Source organism: Theropithecus gelada, chromosome 11 (assembly GCF_003255815.1).
Source record: "Theropithecus gelada isolate Dixy chromosome 11, Tgel_1.0, whole genome shotgun sequence".
NCBI lineage: Eukaryota > Metazoa > Chordata > Mammalia > Primates > Cercopithecidae > Theropithecus > Theropithecus gelada.
The window spans coordinates 31536804-31554782 of NC_037679.1; the positions used below are offsets into that span (position 1 = coordinate 31536804).

Sequence of the window (17979 nt, forward strand, 5' to 3'; positions counted from 1 at the left end):
TCAGATGGCAGAAGAGACCCATAGAGATTACATTTCAGTGTGAATCTCAGAGAGGACACATTTAAATCATAGCAGTTAGTAAAACAAAGCAACACAGAAGCCACAGATGGAAATCCTGGAAACTTTGATTTTCAAAAGTCAGAGAGTGGCAAGAAAATGAAAAATAAAACGGAACAAAACAAGAAGAAAGGCTAATCTGAGAAGTGGAGGAAAAACATGGATATTCTGTTATTATAGACACTAGCCTACCATATGATAATTCTCAGCAATGCCAAAAAAAGATGAATTCTGAGAAGTGTCCATGAGAGTTTGTGAATTTAGTTATTCAGAGCTGTTTCAGGATAGTGTTAAGAATAGAAGGCAAATTATAGTGCATTGAGGGTGAGTAGGAGGCAAACAAGTAAAGCAAGTCAGATTTTTATGTTAATTTATGTTATCACATTCACTAGTATTATATGAATTATTTCATATCTGTCTATAGTTTTTTGTACTATACTATTTAATTGGAAGCAGACTACTATGCCTACTTTTATCAAGCATTTTCTTTGACTTTCCAAGTAAATTAGATTCTGAAACATTTGAATTTTCTTCTGTTTTCAAGGCATATGAAAGAGTTATGGGTATACATTTTAATGAGTATGGTCTCGTAACAAATTTCTTTTGCAAAAATTAAAATAATTCATTGTGAATTAATGTTATCTGCCTTAAATAAACAAAAGAGTATTTTTGTTACTGAATTTGCTTTTTTTTTTTTAATAGCTTCATTCAGGTACAGTAATGTACAAGAAAACTGTCCATATTTAAAGTATGCAATTTGGTGCCTTAACACATGTATACACACAGGAAATTATCACCATAATGAACATATTCATCACTCCCAAAAGTTTCTCGTCGCTATCTTCTAACTCCTCCCATCTTTGTCCCCAGGCAACCTCTGATGTGCTTTCTGACACTATAGATTAGTTTGCATTTTCTGGAATTTTACATAAGTGGCATGAATCATACAGTAGATAGAGCTTTCTTCTTTTTTTACTCCATATAACTATTTTGGGATTCAATCATGTTGTGGACTGTAACCATAGTTCATTTCTCTTTATTGCTGAGTAGTATTTTGTTGAGTGGATATACCATACTTTATTTATTCACCTATTGATGGACATTTGAGTTGTTCCTAGTTTTTAGCTACTGGAAATAGGCTTTTATGAATATTTGTGTACAAATGTTTGTGTGGATATATACTTGATGTAGGTGCTCTTAAATTATAAACCTATCATATAAGATTCCTTAAGTTGTGAAGACGTAGAACAGAGCCACAATTAAAAATGCTTCTCTGTAGTTGCTTCAACAAAATCTAAGTTTCTTCAATACACTGTTATAAGGTTAGTAGCATACAATATTTTCTTTATTTTTTCCCTACTCTGCCATCTATAATCATGGTTCCTCATATTTATTATAAAACCTGTGTATATATAAGAAGCCGTCCTCTACTACTGATCTGTGTTTTACTCTATTCTTTAATGACTTTAATTTGACTCTAGCTCCATTTGGTGAAGAGTCCTTGTTTGGTTGATCTGTGATCTTGTTACCCAGGCCTGACTTTTGTAACATCATACCCTCTCAATTCCAATATGTAACCAGCTGCCTGCTTAGGTCACCAGTGCCTGATATCTTTATCACCAGCCTCCAGTTGTTTCCACACCATGTCTCCTTATGCTGTTAGTCAGGCTTTTGCTTTCTAACAAATGCCTCCAAGTCTACCTTCCTCTTTATTCCAAACTCCTAGACTGCATCTGGCTCATATGTGTACAGTCTTCTTCCTGTGCTATTTGAGCCAGTCCAAATCCCAATGTGTGGCTTGATACGCTCGTTTAGCTTCCTCTTTATTCCAAACTCCTAGACTGCATCTGGCTCATATGTGTCGAGTCTTCTTCCTGTGCTGTTTGAGCCAATCCAAATCCCAATGTGTGGCTTGATATGCTTGCTTAGCCTTGACGATCGACTACTCTTGGCTCCTGGAGGACTACAGCTTACAGAATTGCCTCTACTTTGTCACAGGCTTGGGTCAGAAGGCTTGATCATTAGTCACATGTTGCTACAAGTAAATGACACCAGACCTGCTACTACTGTTGCCATCTACTGGTGACAAAGTTGACACACTGTGGTCCTGTTACCTGGTTTGTTCATATTTAGACAAGGTGTTAAGGTAAAATCTTATATAAAAGAATATCTATTGCTTATGAACTTACAATTCATACCAGTTCTCTGATCTGTGTTCCTTCTCTTTTTATATTTCAGCCACATCAACCTTCTTTGTCTAGCATACTTGTCTCATTTTCACCTTAGGGCCTTTGCATTTGTTGTCCTCTCTTAGAATGCACTTCCGATTTCAAACAAGCTAGCTTCTACCATTACTCACATCTCAGATGAAATGTGACTACCTTAGAGAGGGCTGCCTTGACCACACCACACCTACCCCACCAATCAATCAATATCTTACTCTGTTACATTTTCTTTGTAGCATTTATCATTTACTAATTTTCTCATTCATTTATTACTGGTTAATTGACCTCCTGCACACACTCACATATGCATATAAGCACCATGATGACAGAGAGCAAGGAGCTTGCAGGACAGGGCAAAACCATGTCTATATTGAGCAAAGGAGATGCTCAACCAGTATTTGTGGTATATGTGAATGTGCAGATTACCTGTTTCTGCCCTTTGATATCCTATTTACCTTTTGAAGTCCAACTTAAGTACCATCTCTTTGAAAATCTCCCCAATCAGATTTGTTTTTTTCTCTATCTCAGCACTCTTAATTCTTCAACTATTACCTCATATTTCCCTTTTTTTCGTGTTATAGCTGTTATGCCCTCATGCTTAGTCTAAAATGTAGCAGAAGATGGGGTCATATTTGACTTACTTTAATATACATTTCAGACTTAAGACCACAACCGACCAGGTGCGATGGCTCAGGCCTGTAATCCCAGCACTTTGGGAGGCTGAGGTGGTTGGATCATGAGGTCGGGAGTTCAAGACCAGTCTGGCCAATATGGTGAAACTCCGTCTCTACTAAAAATACAAAAATTAGCTGGGCGTGGTGGCGCATGCCTGTAATCCCAGCTACTCGGGAGGCTGAGGCAGAAGGATTGCTTGAACCTGGGAGGCAGAGGTTACAATGAGCTGAGATCACACCACTGCACTCCAGCCTGGTCAACAGAGCGAGACTCCATCTCAAACAAACAGAAATAGCAACAACAAATACCCACAACCAATGCTGAGAAGATATTTTTTAAAGTCAGGAATAAAGAAAAATCAACCTTATTATAAGACTGTTGACTATTTTATTCTTTTTCTTATTTTAAAATATTTAAAGCATGTGGAAAAGAATTAGTAATATTATAATCAGCACCCATACCACCAACAGTGAAATATTCTTATTAAAAGCATCACTATTTAATTCACTGTGTGACTGTCTTCCATCCTTTTCCCCTCCTTTCTTCCATTAAGCCATCATGACTTTAATGTTTATCATTGCTGTATGTGTGTTTGTGTGTGCATCTTGCCATTACTGTCTCTGTGCATGTGTTCGTGTATGAGTATCCATTTACAACACACGGTGTTATTCTACTTGTTTTTAAATAGTGGATGTTATTATAGGGTCATTTTACTCTTCACTTATTTCCTCGATATTCTCTTTCTCAGATTGTCCATGTTGATGTATGTAGTGTTAGAATCTAGTGGTAAGATCAATTGTTTTGATTGCTGTGTAATATTCCTTTATATACCTGTTTCTCAGTTTCTTTGTCCTTTACCTTGCTTAAACGCAGTTAATTTTCCCTTTTCACCTGTACAAACAATACTATAGTGAACATTCTTATACAATTTTCTGTTGCATCGTAGGGAGTTACCCCAGGGTTATATAGAGAAGTAGAACTTCTGGGTCAGAGACTGTAAACACTATGCTTGGCATTGTGATTAAAAGCACAGGTGCTGGAACCAGGCTGTTGGGTTCAAATTTCTACCCTGCCACTTACTGACTTTCCCAGGAAGCAAGGAGCGCCAGCTATTTTCAACCTGTTTTCATGAGCATGCGTGCCCTACCTCAATCCCTGGCATTAAGTAGTAGCGTGGCTTAGGTCCTTTTGGCTCTGGAAGGATCTGCCAGAGCCAATTCCCAGCCGCCACTGCCTGATGCTGGAGCCAGTGCCCAGCAGGCCTGTGGCTTCACTTGCAATCACCACTTTGCATTTCTGTACCATTTCTGGTCCAGGGAGAGGTTTATTTTTAAGCCTGGAGATGTTTTTTTCGTTTTCCCTTTTAATATTTTATTTATCATCACTATGCCTCTGGAGCAAAGGGAGTACATCAAAGCATGAACTCTTTGTGTCACCATAACCAGAAGTTGATAATACCTCTATGACCTTTTAAAATAAGCACAGATCTTAGAATCATCTAATTGTAGATATTTGGAGCTAGAAGGTTTTTTAGAGATAATTAAGGCTAATGACCTTATTTCATAGGTGAGGGAATTGTGGTCTTAAGAAGTTAAGTGATTTACTGATGTTGCATAGCCAGTTGATGACAGAGCCAGACCAGAGTCTGTGGGTCCCCTCAATAGTTTTTAGTTTTTTTTCCATTATATCCACTAGCAAAGCTTTCTCTGTAAGATATATTTACATGTAACATCTTTCTTTTAATATAACTGGAAAAATACACTAGAATTTAAGCAATTAGAAAAATAACCCCACATTTTAAACCAGATATAAAATGTTTTCTCTTATGCAATACTGAGGTAAATGTAAGAATATAGTATTTACTGCATTGAGTCAAATATATTTTCATTAGAAGGCACAACGCCTTTGCCTCTGTAGGTTCCTGCTGCATTTGGTTTCCTTGACTTATAAAATTTATTAGGATGGGCCCATCAATAATGGCACTGATACTTCCAGCTACCTATAGCACTGGGCTTGAAAATGAACTGTGATGAATGCATATGACCAGCATTTGCAGTGATAGCCTATATTTCTGCTGTCATGTAGAAATGGCAGGTAGTTTAATTTGCCAAAAAAAAAAAATCACTAAGTCAAATCAAGTATCCCTTATAATTAGGATTTCTGGACATTTTTAGCACATAAATTCAGAATCTGGTGTCTTTGTTAAAGCCTTTGGAACTGTTTTATTTTATTTCTAGATCTTTTAGCTGTGCCTAAGCATCCGTATGCTGCTATGGAGAACTGGGGACTAAGTATTTTTGTGGAACAAAGAATACTGCTGGATCCCAGTGTTTCATCTATTTCTTATTTGCTGGATGTCACCATGGTCATTGTTCATGAGATATGTCACCAGGTATGAGAAAAAGAATCAGGTGTAAGTATAATGTAAAAGCTATTGAGAATGATTTTGAATAGCTACATTAAGAGCTAAATTATTATCCTCCCAAATAAATTTTAATTTTATATGGAGCACTGTGTAGTTCTTTCTGGAAGATATGTCATTTTTCTTCAATCATAACAAAAACAAACACCCTGATCGTATTGAGTAAGCAACTGTCATTCCATTTAGTTGAGCAGTGAGATGGCACTGCCACCCAGCAGCCTCTTTGGAGCCCCTATCTAGTCAGTTATCAACCTTGCTGTATTTTCTTGTGATTATTAGTGTGTATATAGGGTAAGTGCAGTGATGGCAATGATTTATTGCATCGCTGCAAGATGCAGCTGAGTTTTGTGTACGTGTCAAAATCTGCTTTTGCTGAAATCAATTTGTTATTCCCCTTTTCCCACCACATAGACACTTAGGAAGTCTTTCACTAACTCAGCCGTGGACTCTTTGTTCTCAAATGATTGATATTTTTTGTCTTGGCATGTTTAGAAATTCATATGTAAATTAGCCAACTTTGTAGTGAAGCTAAGATAAAATTAATTTCATTTTGATTTTATGCATTTTCTCACAATGAATGGATGGCATTAGAGAGACTTCGCAGTGCTTATTTGAATCTTAATTTTAGTGGGAAAAAGTCACTGAAAATAGATGTCCATGCCAACAGAAAGTGATACCTGTCCTGGCTACTAGTATTTATGGATAGCTTTAAACTTATAACACCAGAAATCTCACTGTGATACAGTGTGATTTCAATAAATTATAAACCCCACAGCTTTTTAAAAGCTGAAAAAACGAAGAAAAGAGTGATGTGAAAAACACTGTCAGTGAAAAAAGGTAAACTGTTAAATGCTAATAAATGAATACTGTCTTAATGATGAAGTGATGCGGGCCAGAGGACTGTTTACATAAATGTCAGCTTTTTTTTTTTTTTTTTTTTTGAGGCCGAGTCTCACTCTGCCACCCAGGTTGGAGTGCAATGGTGCAATCTTGGCTCACTGCAATCTTCGCCTCCCAGGTTCAAGTGATTCTCCTGCCTCAGCTTCCCAAGTAGCTGGACTACAGGTGCCTACCACCATGCCCAGCTAAATTTTTATATTTTTAGTAGGGATGGGGTTTCACCATCTTGGCCAGGCTGGTCTTGAACTTCTTGACTTCAGGTGATCCACCCACCTCAACCTCCCAAAGTGCTGGGATTACAGACATCAGCCACCGTGCCTGGCCCCTAAATGTCAGTTTTTTGCACTGAACCTGTAAGATGTTTGTATCTGCCTTGTTGACCAGATCTCTGAGGTGTGTTTCTCACCCCAGGCTTAAGGGGATCCTTTGCAGAGATGTCTGGTGCTTCTAGTCTGTACTAAAGAGGATGGTTTTGACTGAATATCTTGTAATTATTTGAGACAAAAGCAGTTTGCTTTTTGAATGCTCCTATAAATGACAAGTTAGATACATAGTTCTGTTGAAGTGAAAGTGCACTGATAATGTATAATTGTTCGAAGAACTGGATTTCATTTGTTTCATATTCTAAGTTACTTTCTTGTTATAGCTTAGTATTTGTAGGGCACTTACTATGGAGTCATGAACCAGAAGCTAGGAGAAACACTTGAAATAATTTCCATTGTCATTAACCAATTAATTTCTATGTTATCTTTCCTGCCCACCAATTTGTAGTCACAATTCTGAAGATAGGATTTCAAGTTACAGGAGAAACATGCATTTTTTTTATTTAAAAAGTTATTAAAAGGTTAAACATTTACTTTGTGGTCCTCAACATACTGAGAGCTGATTTGATTTGTATTTCAATGAGAGATTCTGTTGAAGAATAGATACTTTACTGTTACTATTGAAACTGTCAGCCAAGGTTGTTAATGTGGCTGCTAAAGCCACACATGATCTGGTATTTGTCTGCCTTTCTGGACTCTTTCACACTTTCCTCCTCCTGGTCCACTATGTTCCAGCCGCAGAGGTCTTTCTTCTGTTTCTTAAATAGCTCATTCCCACGTAGAGTCTTCACATTAAGGGTTAATTACATGTCCCTGAAATTCTCCTTCCCAAGCCTTTCTCATGACTGGCTCTCCCTTATCATTGAAGTCTGAGCTCAAATGTCACTGCTTAGAGAGAATGTTTTTGGTTTTACAATGTAAAGCAGTTCCTCCCTCATTCCTGTAGCACTTTGTTAGGATCTGAAATTGCGTTGTTCATTTGCTTATTTATTTTTTTATCGTCTACCTCCCCTCATCCCCCGTGCCTCTACAATAAAATGTCAACTGCATGAGGAGGAACATTATATAACTTTTCTTCACTGAATCCTGTCTTTAGGCTAGCTCCTGGCATATAATGTATTTTTTTGCTTTTTAATGAGAAAAGAATTTCCTTAACGTTTTCCTAAACTAAGCAAGTTTCGGAATAATACATCATTATCTAATCAAAATACCTTTTAAAATTACATGATTTTTCATAAAGGCATCTTAGAGAATTTTTTTTGGTCTAAATCCTTATTATAATAGAATCATGGAGAGTCAAGTGTGAGGGACCTCAAAAACCCTTAGTTTTATCAATCAGCAAATATCTTCTCTGAATTGCCTGTGCCACTAGAGGGTGATGCTTACATACCTCCTGTGATGAACTGCTCACTACCTTTCAAGGCAGAATGTTCCCATCTTTGGCCATCTCAGTCTGTTAGAGGGTTTTCTGTGTTTTCAGCAGACATTTACCCATGCTAATTTCCATTCATTAGTCTTGGTTTGTCACTTGTAGGGTCACAAGAAACAAGCCTTTCTTTTTCTACATAATAGGTCTCCACATATTTGAAGACAGCTCTCATCAGTTTTTCTCTCCTGAGCCCTTTCTTCTCCAAATCAAATATTCTTTTGTGTTCATTGATTATTCTTTTTTGTTACTCTCTGAAAGCATGTATAAAAAAACTAGTGTCACCCAAGTAGTCAAATAAATCAATACAGTTTTGCCACAATACAGTTTAAGATCACAAAATCAATTGGGGAATTAATTCCAGTTATAATAATCATAGTTTAATACATGTAATTTTAAATAAAATAGTTTGGGGACAGATTTTATTTTATTTGATGACCATTAATTTTGTTACTGCAGTGGTTTGGTGACCTCGTGACGCCTGTGTGGTGGGAAGACGTGTGGCTGAAGGAAGGGTTTGCTCACTACTTTGAATTTGTTGGTACAGACTACCTCTATCCTGGCTGGAACATGGTAAGTGCCCTTGAATTATTTGAAACTTTTAGTAAAAGGCTGATCTAGTGTTACATTAGGCTTATATCATCATTAGACATGGCTAAAGGTACCAACTGATGCATGAAAATGTATCGATAAAATGTAATCAAAAATTTAAATGTTAGTATTCTTAAAGAGTCATCTTTTACTTATTAGGAACTATATAATCTGATTTGCTATTCATTAGCTTCAAAATGCCACAATTTACCTAAATAGAAATATTTTCAATTGTAGTATTTTATAGTAAAGGCAAATTGTCCTTTAAAATAAAGAAGTCAAGAGTAGTTAATAATATTTTAAATATACAGAATATATCAAACATAGAAAAATGAGGACTTGACATCTCATTGATGAGATAAAACACAAAAACCATCTAAAAGATATGATGTATTATTGTTGTAGATATATGTATTTTAGGATTAAATGACTTAATAAGAGGTCATTAATTTTATTTACGAAGAGTTATTCATATTATACCTATACTTTGGGAATGTCAGAACTTGAAGAAAGGTTTTTGTGCCTTAAGCTGTGCTATTATAGGGCATCCTAGAAGAAAAAGTAGAAGGAGGGTGTAGTTTTGCTATATGTCCTTTTATATCAGTTTTTCATTTTATATAAGCTTTCACTGATCAATAAGCGACAGTGTAATTATTAAATAGAACCCAGGATACATATATGTTGTTCTGAAATTAAAATTTTAAATTTATTTAAAGTGATACTATTAAATTAAGTAAAAATTGCAATGTACCAATACTTATCAACTTCCAAAAGCTCAAATTTTATTTTTGACATAGCATAGGTGATTTTATATATATATATACACACACACACATATATACACATACATACATATATACACATACCTATATATACACACATATATATGTTCTTTTAAACCACTTTATTGACGCAAGATTGACATACAAAATGCTGTACATATTTAATGTATGCAACTTGATGAGTTTGGAGATAAGTGTACATTCATAACACAAATGGTCATCTTTTGTTTTATGCCATAAACGTATTCATCACCTCTAAAATTTTCTTCCTGTCTTCTTTACTTATTGTTTTTTGGTGGTAAGAACACAACATGAAATCTGCCCTTCAGCAAGTTTTCAGGTGTATGATACAGAATTATTAAATATACACATTATGCTATACAGTAGATCTCTAGGACTTACTCATCTTGCATTGACTGAAGCTTTGTACCCTTTGTCTAATACATCCTTGTTTCCTCCTCCCCCACGCCTCTGGCAACCACCGTTTTATTCTCTGCTTCCGTGAATTTGACTATTTTAAATTCCTTATACAAGTGGAATTATGTAGTATTTGTCTATTTTATCTCACTTGGCCTGATGTCCCAAGTTCACTCATGTTGTTACGAATGGCAGAATTTCTTCTTTTTTAAAGGCAGAATGGTATTCTCTTGCATGTATACACCACATTTTCTTTATCCATTCATCTGTCAGTGGATAGATTGCTTCCAAAAATATTTTATACTGCCCCCTTTTGATGTTCTAAAGTATTAATAGGCAGTTATCTACTTGTTTGTTATTGTTCCAAGTATAATTTGAAGAACACGTAAACCAAGGTAAAATATGAAACCATCTGTAAGTCATCATATAACTTCTCCAACATAAATTTAACTGACTCCTGCTGAGAAAAAAAAATGAAATTACTTTAACAAAAATGTGAAGATAGTAATACCATATCAACGTGTTTCAATTATTTTCATGCAATTTTACCAATATTTTATGAAGGCAAAATAATTCAGTTGCACAAATGTATAAGATAAGTTTATTTGATTTATGTGCCTAGGTATTTATAGATGTATAACATAATTTTAATATCTTAATTGAAGTGTTTTATTTTGGCATTCAAATTAACAATGCTTTAAATGACTTTGAAGAAAAATAAGCAATACAATGTCATATTATTGAAAGTATTCTTTTAAAAATGTGTAATTTTAAAATGTAAATATTTACAGTTACTGAAACACTTCCAAAAGTATCTTTTGGTTTTTGATGACTTTCAACCAACTTTGTTTAAATTTCTCATTTAATTTTTATTATGCTGTGGATTATTACTGATTTATAATTTTGTTATGTTTCAATATTAAAAGATGTCCTTATTACAAGTGACATGTTATGCATAGGTATTGCTTTTTTTAGCTCATTCAGATACTTGTGATAAAATTCTTTCTATTCACCATTATGAAAAATACATCTTAGATTTAAAAGTAGTCAACAGAATTTTAGATGGGGTGAAAACTGACAGCTTTTGATTTTTTTAGCATGGTAATATATCTTCAGTTTCGGTGTCCTCATTCCAAATTTTGTCTTTGAATGACTTTTCATATTTCTTCATCATTTTATCAGTTACACTGTAAATATAGGAATTCTGGAAAATATTTTTTAGAGGTATTGAAAATGAACACAGAGTATAAATAAGACAATTGAGATTTTGTTCTTAATTGAACACAGACCATCCATTAGAAGTATAAAAACCTAGAGGTTAGTCAGATATAAGATTTGATTACTTCTAAATCCATATTTAATAATTAAGAAATGAAAACTAATGACAGAACAATTACAGTGTCACAGAAAACTCATCCTATTAAAGTAAAAAATGAAACAGTAAACTCCATCACATTTAATTACATAGTTAATAATGAGAAGAAACAAGTCTTATTATGATGGCCTTTTTTTTTTTTTTTTTTTGAGACAGAGTCTTACTTTGTGGCCCAGGCTGAAATGCAGTGGCCCCATCTTGGCTCAATGCAATCTCTGCCTCCCAGATTCAAGTGATTCTCGTACATCAACCTCCCAAGTAGCTGGGATTACAGGTGTGAGCCAACATGCCGGGCTAATTTTTGTATTTTTTGCAAAGACCAGGTTTCACCATATTGGCCAGGCTGCTCTCAAACTCCTGACCTTAGGTGATCCACCTACCACAGCCTGTCAAAGTGCTGGGATTACAGGTCATGATGTGTTTTTGTGTTTAGGTTATATAGATTTAAAAAACTTTCTGCTATTTGATTGCTTTTGCTTTTTAGTTTGTGAGATACCTCAATATAAATCCAGAAAACCTACAAGTAGAAACTCTATAGAGTTTCTGCCCCTCCATATGTAATTAATACCTTCTTTGCAAACAAAATGTTAAGAATAAGATAACCACATAAATAAGAGAGGATATTAAGTGCCTTGAAGGCTGTGCCAGCACTAATTTTCATAATGGCATCAGCAAAAGAGTGAAAGAAATACTCAGAAGAATAAGAGTGACAGCTGCATCAGCAGTAACTCATACTATTGTGATATGCATAAAAGCTTTCCTGTAAGTGCATGGCTTAAGGTTCACTAGACCTAAGCCTGTAATAGAAAAACCAGGAGTCAGGCTCATGTCAGGAGTAAAGAAATTCAGGAAGTTGACCTATTTTGCCATTAATCTCAAAAACAGTGCTTTTTTAGGCATCAAGGCTCAAACACTGAAAAACAATTTTATCTGCTAGAGAGATACTATGGCAATCTACCTTCCATGGACTAGCAATAAAGAAGCCCAGAATTACATAGTATTGTTAAGGAAGCTCTTGTTCTGACTTAGGCCAATATACTTCACTTAACTGTTAGTAAAATCTTAGGTTGTATGTATGTGTGTTTTCAGAGCCAGTTTCTGATATAGAATTAAGGAATACTACATATAATAAAATTATCACAATAAGCATTTTGTGATAATTTTGTCCTCTAGCAAACTAATCAAGTTTACCATTTTGTAGATATGGGGTTTTACAGGGAGTATGACATAAGTCAGGGGGATAGATTGGAAATAAGAAGCTTGGATTCCAAGAAAGGCATTTCCCCTAACTCATCATTTGAAAAATGGGAGAATTATAGTGACTTAGTATGTCCACATAATTTTTTTTGAAGACAAAATAACTTATGAGGTCTTTGAAATGTATGAACTGCTATACAAATGTGAGTAGGCATCATGGGCCTGGGAAAATAAATTCTCTATTAGAAAAGTACATCAATTTTACATATAGATACTCTAACATTTCCAATCCTAGTAATCCATTTTGGCTTCTTAGGCTTATACCAATTATTTATGCATACAAAATAAACTTGGTATCTAAATTCAGTCTCACCAAATAAATTCTTATCTATACTGGCAATGCGGACTATTCCATAGGAACGTAAGCCTTAGATAATGTTTCATTCATCAAAGAGAAGTGTCAAGATCATTAGAAACAACCTCCTGAGCTTAGGGCTGAAGACACATTTCAAAGAGGATTCATGGCATGAATAGTCTTTTTGCCTGATGTTATTTTATCAAAGTTGGCTGTTAGTGACAACATTATTGGATGGATTAAGTTATAGTATGCCATTGACAGCAATCATATTAAATCTTATTGTGTTTCCTCAAAACAGATAAAAAGAAGAACTGACACAGCACAGTAACTGTTCTTTAACAACTCTTGATCATTTTAATTTGAAAAAAGTTTACGTTAAAATAATTTTACTACAGCAAAAAGTTGCTTGTTAAAATACTGCAATGGAGAACTCATTTTAAAGACCTGGTGCCGACGCAGGTCAACTCATATCCCCTGTGTATATTGCATAGGTTTCATTATAATCCGTGTGGTCTATATTCTAGGTGACTACTTCAGGTTCTGGAATGTAGCATTACAAGAAAGTGCTTCTATAATGAGAATCATTAAACATGAGCATATGTTCTTTCATTAAAGAACTTGGGAAGATAAAGAGCTTCACCCACCAAAAACATAAGTTATACTTTGATAAAGTCAGCAGACTGGAATTTTTCTCCTAAATTTCGTAAGGACACATACCTGAGCATAAAGATTATTATTAATGCAACTAAAATTCAGTCTGCAAAATAACTCCTCTAAAGTAATAAACTAGAAGGTGATCCAATTGTTTTAATTTATTGATATTTTATACTGAAATGACTGATACCCAGTGAATGTGAGAAATTTAAAGGCTTCTTAGGGCTGAACCTAAGGACTTTTGGTCTTTTTGATTCTGTTCAGTTGCTTAAAAGTGACGTTTACATTGAGAGACCATAAGGAAAGTAGAAAGCGTTCCTGTTTGGGTCTCATGGAATCCCAGTCTTTGAAATGGACCTCTTCGCTGACTGCATTTTCCTTTCTCTGTTCCCTCCTGCCTTTTAAAGCTATTTAATTTTACTCAACAGAAGTTGAGAAAATCATTGACTAACTGAAATATAGATGATTTGCTCTATAAGCAAACTTTTTTCCTTACTGAAAATATAAACTTCTTTTTAAAGAATAGAAACATCTTTTCAAAAAACCAGCTCCTGGATTCATTGATTTTTTGAAGGGTTTTTTGTGTCTCTATCTCCTTCAGTTTTGCTCTGATCTTAGTTATTTCTTGCCTTCTGCTAGCTTTTGAATGTGTTTGCTCTTGCTTCTCTAATTCTTTTAATTGTGATGTTAGGGTGTCAATTTTAGATCTTTCCTGCTTTCTCTTGTGGGCATTTAGTGCTATAAATTTTGCTCTACACGCTGCTTTAAATGTGTCCCAGAGATTCTGGTATGTTGTATCTTTGTTCTCATTGGTTTCAAAGAACATCTTTATTTCTGCCTTCATTTCGTTATGTACCCAGTAGTCCTTCGGGAGCAGGTTGTTCAGTTTCCATGTAGTTGTGCGGTTTTGATTGAATTTCTTAGTCCTGAGTTCTAGTTTGATTGCACTGTGGTCTGAGAGACAGTTTGCTATAATTTCTGTTCTTTTACATTTGTTGAAGGGTGCTTTACCTCTAGCTATGTGGTCAATTTTGGAATAAGTGCAATGTGGTGCTGGGAAGAATGTATATTCTGTTGATTTTAGATGGAGAGTTCTGTAGAAGTCTATTAGGTCCGCTTCGTGCAGAGTTGAGTTCAATTCCTGGATATCCTTGTTAACTTTCTGTCTCGTTGATCTGTCTAATGTTGACAGTGGAGTGTTGAAGTCTCCCATTATTATCGTATGGGAGTCTAAGTCTCTTTGTAAGTCTCTAAGGACTTGCTTTATGAATCTGGGTGCTCCTGTATTGGGTGCATATATATTTAGGATAGTTAGCTCTTCCTGATGAGTTGATCCCTTACCATTATGTAATGGCCTTCTTTGTCTCTTTTGATCTTGATGGTTTAAAGTCTGTTTTATCAGAGACTAGGATTGCAACCACTGCTTTTTTGTTTTGTTTTGTTTTCCATTTGCTTGGTTGATCTTCCTCCATCCCTTTATTTTGAGCCTATGTGTGTCTCTGCATGTGAGCTGGGTCTCTTGAATACAGCAAACTGATGGGTCTTGACTCTATCCAGTTTGCCAGTCTGTGTCTGTTAATTGGACCATTTAGTCCATTTTAAAAGATCAACAAAATTGATAGATTGCTAGCAAGACTAATAAAGAAGAAAAGAGAGAAGAATCAAATAGATGCAGTAAAAAATGATAAAGGGGATATCACCACCAACCCCACAGAAATACACACTACTATGAGAGAATACTATAAACACCTCTACACAAATAAACTAGAAAGAAGAAATGGATAATTTCCTGGACACTTACACTCTCCCAAGACTAAACCAGGAAGAAGTTGAATCCCTGAATAGAACAATAGCAGGCTCTGAAATTGAGGCAATAATTAATAGCCTACCAGCCAAAAAAAGTCCAGGACCAGACGGACTCGCAGCCGAATTCTACTAGAGGTACAAGGAGGAGTTGGTATCATTCCTTCTGAAACTATTCCAATCAATAGAAAAAGAGGGAATCCTCCCTAACTCATTTTATGAGGCCAACATCATCCTGATACCAAAGCCTGGCAGAGACACAACAAAAAAAGAGAATTTTAGACCAATATCCCTGATGAACATCGATGCAAAAATCCTCAATAAAATACTGGCAAACCGGATCCAGCAGCACATCAAAAAGCTGATCCACCATGATGAAGTGGGCTTCATCCCTGGGATGCAAGGCTGGTTCAACATATGCAAATCAATAAACATAATCCAGCATATAAACAGAACCAAAGACAAAAGCCACATGGTTATCTCAGTAGATGCAGGAAAGGCCTTTGGCAAAATTCAACAGCCCTTCATGCTAAAAACTCTCAATAAATTCAGTATTGATGGAACGTATCTCAAAATAATAAGAGCTATTTATGACAAACCCACAGCCAATATCATACTGAATGGGAGAAACCTGGAAGCATTCCCTTTGAAAACTGGCACAAGACAGGGATGCCCTCTCTCACCATTCCTATTCAACATAGTGTTGGAAGTTCTGGCTAGGGCAATCAGGCAAGAGAAAGAAATCAAGGGTATTCAGTTAGGAAAAGAAGAAGTCAAATTGTCTCTGTTTGCAGATGACATGATTGTATATTTAGAAAACCCCATTGTCTCAGCCCCAAGTCTCCTTAAGCTGATAAGCAACTTCAGCAAAGTCTCAGGATACAAAATCAATGTGCAAAAATCACAAGCATTCTTATACACCAGTAACAGACAAACAGAGAGCCAAATCATGAATGAACTCCCATTCACAATAGCTTCAAAGAGAATAAAATACCTAGGAATCCAACTTACAAGGGATGTAAAGGACCTCTTCAAGGAGAACAACAAACCACTGCTCAGTGAAATAAAAGAGGACACAAACAAATGGAAGAACATACCATGCTCATGGATAGGAAGAATCAATATCATGAAAATGGCCATACTGCCCAAGGTAATTTATAGATTCAATGCCATCCCCTTGAAGCTACCAATGACTTTCTTCACAGAATTGGAAAAGGCTGCTTTAAAGTTCATATGGAACCAAAAAAGACCCCGCATTGCCAAGACAATCCTACAACTTAAAGTATAATAATAATAAATAAATTTAAAAAAAAAAAAAGACAATCCTAAGCCAAAAGAACAAAGCTGGAGGCATCATGCTACCTGACTTAAAACTATACTACAAGGCTACAGTAACCAAAACAGCATGGTACTGGTACCAACACAGAGATATAGACCAATGGAACAGAACAGAGTCCTCAGAAATAATACCACACATCTACAGCCATCTGATCTTTGACAAACCTGACAAAAGCAAGAAATGGGGAAAGAATTCCCTATTTAATAAATGGTGCTGGGAAAATTGGCTAGCCCTAAGTAGAAAGCTGAAACTGGTTCCTTTCCTTACTCCGTATATGAAAATTCATTCAAGATGGATTAGAGACTTAAATGTTGGACCAAAAACCATAAAAACCCTAGAAGAAAACCTAGGTAATACCATTCAGGACATAGGCATGGGCAAGGACTTCATGTCTAAAACACCAAAATCAATAGCAACAAAAGCCAAAATTGACAAATGGGATCTAATTAAACTAAAGAGCTTCTGCACAGCAAAAGAAACTACCATCAGAGTGAACAGGCAACCCACAGAATGGGAGAAAATTTTTGCAATCTACTCATCTGACAAAGGGCTAATATCCAGAACCTATAAAGAACCCAATCAAATTTACAAGAAAAAAACCAAACAACCCCATCGAAAAGTGGGCAAAGGTTATGAACAGACACTTCTCAAAAGAAGACATTCATACAGCCAACAGATACATGAAAAAATGCTCATCATCACTGGCCATCAGAGAAATGCAAATCAAAACCACAATGAGATACCATCTCACACCAGTTAGAATGGCGATCATTAAAAAATCAGAAACAACAGGTGCTGGAGAAGATGTGGAGAAATAGGAACACTTTTACACTGTTGGTGGGATTGTAAACTAGTTCAAGCATTGTGGAAAACAGTGTGGCGATTCCTCAAGGATCTAGAACTAGAAATACCATATGACCCAGCCATCCCATTACTGGGGATATACCCAAAGGATTATAAGTCATGGTACTATAAAGACACATGCACACGTATGTTTATTGCAGCACTATTCACAATAGCAAAGACTTGGAATCAACCCAAGTGTCCATCAGTGACAGACTGGATTAAGAAAAAGGATGAGTTCGTATCCTTTATAGGGACATGGATGCAGCTGGAAACCATCATTCTCAGCAAACTATCGCAAGAGCAGAAAACCAAATACCGCATGTTCTCACTCATAGGTGGAAAGTGAACAATGAGATCACTTGGACACAGGAAGGGGAACATCACACACCGGGTCCTATTGTAGGGAGGGGGGGAGGGATAACGTTAGGAGATATACCTAATGTAAATGACGAGTTACTGGGTGCAGCACACCAACATGGCACATGTATACATATGTAATAAACTTGCACATTGTGCACATGTACCCTAGAACTTAAAGTGTATTAAAAAAAATTTACAACCTAAAAAATAAAAAATGGGGGAAAAAAAA

General features: G+C 35.7%; 1 protein-coding gene across 1 annotated transcript in view; it reads left to right on the plus strand.

Annotated features, from left to right (window-relative positions):
* The window catches only part of TRHDE (thyrotropin releasing hormone degrading enzyme), a 419008-nt gene that overhangs the window by 195071 nt on the left and 205958 nt on the right, over nt 1–17979 (plus strand). The window contains exons 4-5 of the mRNA XM_025402213.1: nt 5195–5349; nt 8488–8601. Of these exons, the coding sequence (XP_025257998.1) occupies nt 5195–5349; nt 8488–8601 (269 nt within the window). The remainder of the gene's footprint in view (nt 1–5194; nt 5350–8487; nt 8602–17979) is intronic.